General features: G+C 44.9%; 1 protein-coding gene across 1 annotated transcript in view; it reads right to left on the bottom strand.

Moving 5' to 3' along the window:
• Window positions 1–4,268: 4,268 nt before the first annotated feature.
• PRAG1 (PEAK1 related, kinase-activating pseudokinase 1) overlaps window positions 4,269–10,277 on the bottom strand; it is a 70,677-nt gene continuing 64,668 nt past the window's right edge. The window contains exon 5 of the mRNA XM_007948874.1: window positions 4,269–5,474. Within this exon, the coding sequence (XP_007947065.1) occupies window positions 4,269–5,474 (1,206 nt within the window). The remainder of the gene's footprint in view (window positions 5,475–10,277) is intronic.

The following is a 10,277-nucleotide window of genomic DNA, read 5'->3' as shown; positions in this document are numbered from 1 at the left end:
GAATTTCAGAGAAGTCATTAAAGTAACATGTTTCTTCCTCCTCCAAAGTCTTTGTAATTGTTTTGTGTACCTGGAATGTCACAAAAGACCCTTCTCCAGCCCTAAACTCTTAAAAACCAAGAAATGTTATATAGAGTGGTAACTACAACTCCCTGAGTCCTATTCTATTGATCTGAGCCATATGTTATGACAAATAAATTATCCCATGAAGTGATTATCTTGTTTCTGGCAAGGATATAACAATTTAGATGTATGAGTTTATACTGCCCACAGGAAAGAATTTAGGTACAGAGCTCAGGAGAAGAAGAAAGATCCTACATTTTAGCATGAAAAGGGGAAAGGCCCAGTTAGAACAAAAATTACAAACGTAGAAAGCTTGTGGGGGTGAGTTGACTCAAAGCTTGAGAGCAGAAAAACTGGAGATTTAAATACCAGTAGCTGGGGGTAAAGCCAAGAAAAAAAGAAGGGAGATGAACTTGATGATCTCAGGAGTATTTCACAGTCAGATGCATGCTATGAAACACTGAACCTTGGTCCTGCGGTTTAAGAGACAGAATGAAGTATTGTTTTTTGACTTAACCTATTTAGTGCCTGAGCATACTGTGAGAGAAAGGTGTGCATCCCATGCATATTTTGAGGTAACAAAAAAATTGCTAAACTGAACCCCTGAATTTAGTGTGACTGCAACTGTTTGCCAAACTTAATTTTGCAGCTACGGGACTTGTTATTTATGGAAAAGGCCAACCCACGGCGATGACTGAGTGGCAATTACTCAATGGAGCTAAGCCGGAACATTATACACTTCGGTTTCACAAATGGTGGATATATTGCCCTACTTAGAAACAATGTTTTTTGAAAACTTCTTTGGGGACATTATTCATTTTCTTTAAACAAGGAAATCTTTAACAAACTCCCTTTGAAACAAGCACTGGGAATAGGTGCTTCTGTTTCTCCTAAGCAACTGAACTGTTTCCTAAAATTACACCTGTGTATAAAATTCTGTAACTGGTTGTTTTCTAATTTTTCTACCTTGGTAAGAAACTCAGAAGTAAGTTTTATGTGCAATGGCTGTCATTCTTCTCAATCACAATGTCTTGCTATAGGTTCTTCTCTTTCCACCTTTACTTTTTGGCTCATTTTGGTTCTTAAAACTGTTTGTGCAATCTCAATTTCTTTCTGAAGTGGGTGGCATATAAAAATGGTGCAATTAATTCAGAGATTAAAAATTTGCCTCCTGAGACATGTGCTTCCAAATGGCACTGCCTTCTCCTGGCAGAATGTTTGTCTCCTCCTCCTCTATTGTTTATTTACTTGAAGTGAGAAAGAACAAGAAAGCAGAAGACAGCAAATTGAGGGTGGAGGGTTTGCCTGGAAAATTCCCAAGAACACACGACTGGCAAAATAATACTCTCTGTAACAGATATGTCCTATGGAGAATTATGATTTCCATGTTCAAAGACTCTCTTTCTTTCTCTTGTATAAACATAGTTGGAAGCTGGTTTTTGCCAGTTCTTTCCTCAATGTTCAAGCAAAAATTGAAATTACAAATGTGCCCCAGGTGATGATTTTACCACTGTGGATGGAAATGAGTGTTTATATGCAGTCAGAGGCTGGAAAGTGGAAGTGGCAAAAGGAGTGAAATTAATATGCATAAGGGAGCCTGGGAGAATTCCCTGTTCTGGTTGCTAACCACATTCCCAGACTTCTAGGACATCCTTTAAGCTCTTTGCACTTGCTATAAATTGTCCATGATTATTAACAAAATTTAGAAATTAATGAGTTCACTAGTTGTAAGATTGTTCTTTGGGTAGAAATATAAGGGTCTTAGAGTCCCTGGGTGGTAAAAAAGATAAGTGTGGTTGGCTGCCAACCAAAAGCTTGACAGTTCTAGTCTACCCAAAAGTATGACAGAAGAAAGTCCTGGATGTCTATTTCTGAAAAATCAGCCACTGAAAATCCTATGGAATACTGTGACACATGTAAGGTTGCCATGAGTTGGGATCCATTGATGGCAACTGGCATAAGGGTCTTAGGACTGTTTCCCTTCAAATGAGTAATTATTGACTTTTTGTTTGTGTGTCTAATCTGTTGTAAAAGATGTCTTTAAAGTATTAAAAAGCAAAGATATCACTTTGAGGCCTAAGTGCACCTAACGTAAACCATGGTATTTTCCATTGCCTCACATGCAGGTAGACAATGAACAAAGACCAAAGAAGAACTGATGCTTTTGAATTATGGTAGGTTGGGCAATCCTACTTCCATAGTGATACTGCCTCGGAAACTCAAGGAGGGGTCGCTATGAGTCGGGACCGACTCCACAGCATATAAACAACAAACAACAACAAAAGAATATTGAATATATGATTGACTAGCAGAACAAACCAATCTGACTTGGATGAAATACAGTCAGCATGCTCTTGAGAAACAAGGAGGGCAAGACTTCACCTCTCACACCTTGGTCATGTTATCAAGAGGGCCCAGTCTCTGGAGAAGGACATCATACCTGCTACAGTAGAGGGTCAGCAAAAAAGAGATGGATTGATACAGTGGCTGCAACAATGGGCTCAAGCATTGGGATGATTGTGAGGATGGTGCAGGACCAGTTTTGTTATGTTGTACATAGGGTGGCTGTGGGGTAGAACCAACTCCACGGCACCTAAACAAGTTTCGAGGAGGAAAGATCTGGTGCCTCTTCATTCTCTTTGTGTACTTTTAAAGACATTGCAGTACTCAGTAGACAGCAATAAATGTGTTAAATGAATAAATTTATAAAACCTGAAGAACTTGGGACAGCAGTGAGAATACTGGCCCGAGTTCTATTTTGCTCTGCCATTATCTGTTGTTGTTGTTATGTGCCATCGAGTCGGCCCCGCTGATAGCGACCCCTCCTTGGGTTTCCGAGGCAGTATCACTGCCGAAGTAGGATTGCCCAACCTTCCTTCCGAGGAGTGGCTGGTGGGTTTGAACCGCCAGCCTTCTGGTTAGCAGGCAAGTGTCTTAGCCACTATGCTACCAGAGCTCCTGCCATTATCTAGTAAATGGATATTTCCCACCTGGCTCCCATTCATTCTCCTTCTCTCTGCCCCATGAGGCTGGTCCTGCGGACTACATGAACCAGGTTCCCTCACTGCCTGGCTTCTCAAGGGTCTTAGCCTGGAGAAGAGAGATCTAAAATGAAGATAACAATCGGGTAATTTTCCCTGCTCTCTTCTATCTTGGGCAGGATCAACCTCAGTACTCACACCTCCTGTGTGTGGCCCTTGTCTACGGTTTTAGCCTTTGCTCTTGCCTCATCTTCGTTTGTTCTCATAACCCTGCCTACATCTCTGTAAGTCGACCTCTGTTATGCTGGTATTGTTATTAGTATGGAGAGTACAACTGTTCCACTGGGTTTTCAAGGCTGTCACCTTTCTGAAGCAGAATGGCAGGCCTGTCTTCCAAGGTGCCATTAGGTGGGTTCAAACTGCCAACATTTAGGCTAGCAGTCAAGTACTTAACAGTTTGCTTTCATTTGGACATCTGTGGTAGATTGTGATTTCAGCCAGGTCTCTAAATGATACAAACAGAGACCCTGTTTAGCAATCAAGAAAAGTCTTAGAGTAGTTGGGTAGAATTCTGAACCACTGGGTTCATACCATTTGTGTCCAGAGTCCTTCCAGGAGACTGCTAGGTGGGCAAAAAGGCAGGGAAGATTAATTGGCTCCAATATGCCTGGATCTACCTCAAGCAGTTTTGCTTCATGAGGATAAGACTGAGGACACTTCAAGTGGGCCCTGCCACTGTTTCCAGGGTTTACATTTAAGGTTACCCACCAAAGATATTAATGCACAGGAGGATAAAAGAGCTTTGCTTATGACCCAATCAAAATGTGTCAGAATAGAGGGTTTATTTTTGATGTTTTTAAATATTTTTTTTAAAAAAAGAAAACAATTTGATAAGAGGATGAAGAGATTCCCCCAATGGGTTGTGTGAGGTCAACCTCCAAGCTCCATTTTGCTGGCAGAACCGTCCTCAAGACCTTGCTCTGAGCTAGAAATCTACATAATTACAGGAGGAAACTGGGGATGACTCATGAGAAGAGGCGGCCAGAGTAACCAATAACACCTTTAATCTTTCATATTTATATATATATATTATATCCAAGTATGACAGTCATTTGTACCATTTCCCAGGGAGATCTTGAAGTTTCCATGGCAAGGAAAGGGCAAGGGGGTCAGGATGGAGACAGGCATAGAAGGGGGCAGCTAAAGTGCTGGCTGGGGCTCAGCTCACAGAAGCTGCAGGAGCTTCAGTGTCTGTAAGAGGGCTCGAGGCTCTGCAGATGCCAGATACTGGCAGCAGAGCCAGTCTTCTAGCTCCACCCCTCTCCTTCGGTCCACTGCCTTCTCTGCAAACTTCATCATCATTAGAGCCCGCTTCATGTCGATCCAGTTCTGCAATGTGCTGCACAGTGCCGCCTCAGGGGAGCCTGGCTGCTCTACCAGCTCCCGCCGTGGCCCCCACAGCAAGCACTGCAGCACACGCTTGGCCTCACCGATACGGATGCGCTTCATGGGGTCAGCCTCCAGCAGCAGGTGGGCAAGCTGCTGCAGGCCAGGTGAATAGAGGGACAGGGCGGGCAGTGGGGGCAGGTCTTCCTGCCGGTAGTCCTGTTCCCGAAGCTGGGCCCGCACTTCAAATGGGTTGGGCTGGTGGAGCAACTCATAGATGAGGATGCCTGTCTGGAACTCATCGAATTTGCGGTACTGGGAGGCAGACACGATCTCAGGCGCTAGCCGGGCTTGGCTCTTCTTCTGCTGCAGGTTGGTGGTGCTGCCTGGCTTCTGCTTGGCCTTCAGGAAGTTGCTGATGATGAGCCGGGGCAAGTGCTTCTCACCTGGCATTCCTCGACAGGTGGGGGCAGCTGGGAGGCTGGGAGTGACATTGGTTGGGAGGGTGGTAGACGAGCAAGTGGAAGGAGTAGCAGTGAGGGCAGTGACTGTGGTTATGGGAGGGGCACTGGAGGCGGCAGCGGAGGAAATGGGGGCTGGGCTGGAAGTGGGCTGGCTGAGGGTGGCTGGCTGGGAGGCCTGGGGTGTGCAGTGCACCAACAGCAGGTTCTCCAGGCACAGGTCCCGGTGGATGATCCCGTGCTCCTTCAGATGCTCCAGCCCGTTGCAGAGCTGCAGAAGCAGGAAGCACACGCGCCGCTCATAAACCTCGGGCTGGGCCCGATGGCTGGTGGCTGAGTCTTGCACAAAGTCAGCAGCAGTCTGGTGGGGCACCTCTCGGGTGATAACCACCACGCAGTCCTGCTCTTGGGCAGGAGGGTGTGAGGACAGGGCAGGCAGAGGGTCCTTGGGCATATCGGGAGACATGAGCATGCTGGAGGGCACGGAGGCGACAAAGTGGCCGCAGTCCTGCTGGATGTTGAAGTGTACAGGCACAGAGGGGCTGCAGTACGAGGCTGCTTTGGGCTCAGGGCTTTTGCAGATCTGTGAGGAAAAGGATAAGGGAGGTCAAAAGTGGAACCCATCAGTCTGTTCAAGATCTGGTGACAGGGCAATTGGATGTTCAATTTTATCCCTTACCTCACACTATACTAAAAATGAACTCAAAATGGATCACAAAGACTAAAATGTAAGAGCTAAAACAATAAAATAAAATCTTTGAGACAAAGATTTCTTAGATATGACACTAAAAGCACAGTCCACAAAGAAAGAATTGAGAAATTTGACACCATCAAACTTTAATTCTTCCATGCTTCCTAAAACACCTCTAGGAAAATGAAGATAAGTAACCCACTGGGAAAGAGTATTTGGAAAACACACATCTGATTTAAAAATAAATAAATAGTGTCTTTGTAAGGGACTATTACAACTCAGTAAGATAAATAACACAATTTAAAAATAGGCAAAAGATATGAATAGACTCATGAAAATATGGTCACCATCATTAGGGAAATGCAACTCAAAATCACAGTGAGATACAAATTCATACCCACTTCCATGGCTATAATTAGAAAGAAAAAAAAATAAAGACAATTAGGAGGATGTGGATAAATAGTAACCCTCATCCACTGCTGGTGGAAATGTAAAATGGGGCAGGTGAACACAGTTTTTCAGTTTCCTGAAAAGCTAAACATGGGGAGTATTACGCTGAACATAAGACCCAATAGAGTGGGGTCCCTACAGATCGACAGGCAGTGTGGCTCCCTGGTATTGTAGGAAGATATCCATTGTCCACAGTACTGGCTGAACAAATTCTTATGAAGCCAGAGAGAATTTACACTGGCAGTAAACCTTACTTCCCTTCCCTCCTACCTGAAAGAACGGCTACCTTATAGCATAGGTGTTTGACCTCTGGGCTGCTCTCTTGGAGAATCTCACCAGCGGCAGGCACTATGCTTCTAGTACTTGGCCAAATTCTCTCAGGCTGCCCTAGTTTCTAGGTCCAGATCAAATATACAGTAAAACCCAGGCCTTATAGAAGCTAAAGGATCAGTGTGGTGATCCAGAGAACAAAGACATCCCACATCTACCTAGAAAATACCATCTTCCAAACAATCCAAAAATATGCCAGAACCTGTGTAAGGTGGAAACCTGTCAGAAGAGGAAAACGAAAATATTTTTCATTAAAACACGTGAAAGAAAAGACTGCACATTTTCAAAGGCTGAAAACCTGCGAAACCCTGAAAAACAAGGCAGTCCCATCAAGTTCTGGCTTTCATAGGTTTCACTGTACAAAGCTAATGAGGCTGGAATGATCTGCAGGACTGTTTTTTAGTGGAGTGTTATGTGGAAGCCACACACTTTTCTTCCAAGCATGAGTCACAGCAGCTGAAAGAAAACAGAGAGTTCTCCAGGGAATAGGAAAGTCAAAGTGCTCAAAGGCACTCTCTGACTGAAGGGAGGGGTAAACAACACAGATGCTCTCAAGCTCCTTGGCAGGAATGTTGCCTAGGGAATCGACACAACTGTCTCCGTCCCTCCTTTTCAGTATCTTTTTCTTGTACTAATGACAGCAGCAGCCACCTGAGGATCTCTAGCAAGACTAATCCCCATCCACCTGCCACTCAGCTAGAGACTCCTGAGCCCACTATAATGGCCTTCTGTCACACCTCCATTTCCCTGTAATTACACAGTGAAAGAAAATGAGGATGGTTAGTGTTCTCCTCTCTTAGAGGGATATGTGCAACCTTACCCAGGCCTTATAGAAGCTAAAGGATCAGTGTGGTGATCCAGAGAACAAAGACATCCCACATCTACCTAGAAAATACCATATTCCAAACAATCCAAAAATAAGCCTTCCTTTGGGCTGCTGTATTGCCACAGTCGAATGATTACAGCAGTGTTTATAAAGCTTACACATCACCACAATGCTTATGGGTGATGTTTTTAGAAGTTCTATTGCAATCACCTTTTCACAGAGATTTATTTATACTGCAGCTATACAAAACCTTTACAGCATGAAACCTGGTATAAAAGAGTCAGCCTGAGGAAAATTTTTAAAAGTCAATTGGAGGAAAAACAAATTAATTCAGTGATATCCTTATTATGGAAGTAGAATGGAAATAAAAGGGGAGTACACTTTCTCCCAGTTGCTGCTTCTTGTTACACAAATAAAAATGATTTTGGAATACATGTCTGAAGGGCATTATTTCAGGCTCTTTTTCATTCTAGCCTACTGTATTGAGTTTTTTAAACGGTTGTTGTTGTTGTTGTTTGCCGTCGAGTCGGCCCCGACTCATAGCGACCCCTCCTTGGGTTTCCGAGGCAGTATCACTATGGAAGTAGGATTGCCCAACCTTCCTTCTGAGGAGTGGCTGGTGGGTTTGAACAGCCAGCCTTCTGGTGAGCAGTCAAGTGCCTTAGGCACTATGCTACCAGAGCTCCTTTTTAAACGGTAGTTAATACTAATTAACGAAGAGAAATTTGGGGGTTCTCAAAACAAACAAACAAATATATAAATAAATAATAGCTTCATGTAAAAATACCCAAAGTGACTGACTACCCATTGTGCTTGTACTGTTCACTGTGTGGGAAAAGCATCACTGATGCCTAGGTCACCCCTCTAGTGAAAGCTTCACAACCACACAGGCACCTATCAAACTTGTACGTGCAAGGCACTGTGCCAACAGAGCACTGTCCACGCAGTATCTCCTTGCATCTTCCAACATTACAGAGGTGTAAACTGAGGCTTCTAGATGTTAAATGTTGTTAGTTGTGTAGAGTAGATTCTGACAGTGATCCATGTGTGCAGAGTAGAACTGCTCCAGAGAGTTTTCAAGGCTGTGAACTTTCAGAAGCAGATCACCAAGCCTGTCTTCTGAGGCACCTCTGGAGTCGGTTTGAACCAGTAACCTTTTGGCTAAGGTTGGCTAGTAGCTGAGCACTTAACTGTTTGTGCCACACAAGGATTCCTTTGCTCAAGATTATACACTTGTAAGTATTCTAGAAGTCTAAGGCAAGGGCTTTGGAGTGAAAACAACCTTGGTTTAAAGATCAACTCTGCCACTTACTAGTTCTGTAACTTTTGGCAAGTTATTCATCTCAAAGTTTGTCTTCCCATATGTATAGAAGGGGCAGTGACAGTCCTTCCTCACAGATCATGGTAAGGACTGAATGAAATAATGCAGGTGCAGATGCCTGGCCCACAATGAGTCCTTCATGTGAAAGGTTGCTATGGTTATTGCTCTTGCAGTTTTTGCTGAGGCCGAATGTGGCGCTGAACAATCCAGAGCTGACCTGCAGGTATTGTACAAACCAGGGCAGCGCTGCTGCGGAGGGGCCTGGGAAGCGTTCCCAGGGACCCCTTTTCTCAAGAGTATCAAAAGCCCAGCAAACACTCCCAGCCCAGAGCTCCAGTCCAGCCGCTGGCATTTTGCACAGAGATGTAAATGAAGGAGCAGAGTAAATGGGAACTGTGCTGGATGTGTTTCAAAATCAGTGAGCTGGGTCCTCTGGCAAGACCCGCAGCTTCCTCCCTGCCACCCCTGCCGCTGCTCTGGAGGGCAGCTGTGCGGAGCGCATGTTAAATAGCTGCGGAGCCATCAGCAGGGGCGTTGGCTAAGATCATTCCACTGGCCTGGGTCAGGGACAGGGGGTGGGGTGGAGGGCCTGGGGGTCAGGGCTTTTCCTCCACCTCCTTCTGCTGACCACATACTGTCTCAATACACCTCCCACTCTCCTAGTTCCATTTTATTTTCAGGGTGTCTGCCTCAGATTTTGGCTCAAGACATTTACCCAGACCATTGGGTCAGCTCCAATTTCAAACTTTTCGCCTCTGCCAAGTCTCATTTTAAACTTTGGAGTCAGGGCCTCATTCATGGTTGAAAATTTGGGCAAAGTTGTGTCTGTTTCAAAAAGGGAAAAGGCCCAGCCTACTTAATGCAGGTACCTAATTATGGACCTGGAATTCTAGAGGACTAAGAGCTCTGGTAGCATAGAGGCTAAGACACTTGCCTGGTAACCAGACGGCTGGTGGTTCAAACCCACCAGCCACTCCTTGGAAGGAAGGTTGGGCATTCCTACTTCCGTAGTGATACTGCCTCGGAAACCCAAGGAGGGGTCGCTATGAGTCGGGGCTGACTCGACGGCAAATAACAACACAAGAAGAATGAAACAGCTTTGAAAACTCACACGAGGCTAATAATTTTTCTCCCTCCCTGCACATATTCATGGGGCAGGGCCACAAGAGCACGCTTTACCGCCTCACTGCTGCATGTTGCTGCACCCAAGAACAGAAACTCCAGCAGGAGGGGCGAGCAGGTGCGAGCCTGCTTTTGTTAACTAGTATTCGGCAACCAAGGCTATATCATGATTTCAGGGTGGGCTCCCAACTTAGCATGCGCAGATGACATGAGCTCAGCCACCAGCCTCCATAGACCAGCCACATCCCTCCCGCTCTGCATGACTCTTGGATGACTGTATTCCACCTAGACTGTAGCATTAATGAAGCGGAACAGCTGCAACTGTGAAAGGATGCTCCACAAACAACCTCCCTCCCTCCCATCACCAGCTGAACACATTTACAAATTAATGCTAGCCCTGGTAATCTTCATTCAGGATTACTATAACTATAGTCTGAATATTTGAAGGACTTCTCCCAATTTCCTTTTTACATTATGCAGAGATGGATCTTGAGCTACCAAGTGTCCATGAACCATGCAGGAGATCCTTGGAACTCTCAGAGAAAAAAGGGCTAGCTTCTGGTTATCTTCTGGCTAGATTTCTAATGAAATAAGGAGCAATGTTTGTTTTTAACATTCTCTGGGGAGGCTGCAAGGAACTCTGGTG

The sequence above is a fragment of the Orycteropus afer genome, unplaced genomic scaffold, assembly GCF_000298275.1.
Source record: "Orycteropus afer afer isolate SDZICR_OR568_19922 unplaced genomic scaffold, OryAfe1.0 scaffold00230, whole genome shotgun sequence".
Classification (NCBI taxonomy): Eukaryota; Metazoa; Chordata; class Mammalia; order Tubulidentata; family Orycteropodidae; genus Orycteropus; species Orycteropus afer.
Note: the sequence above shows the minus strand (reverse complement) of the source record. Positions and strands in the feature narration are given on the sequence as shown.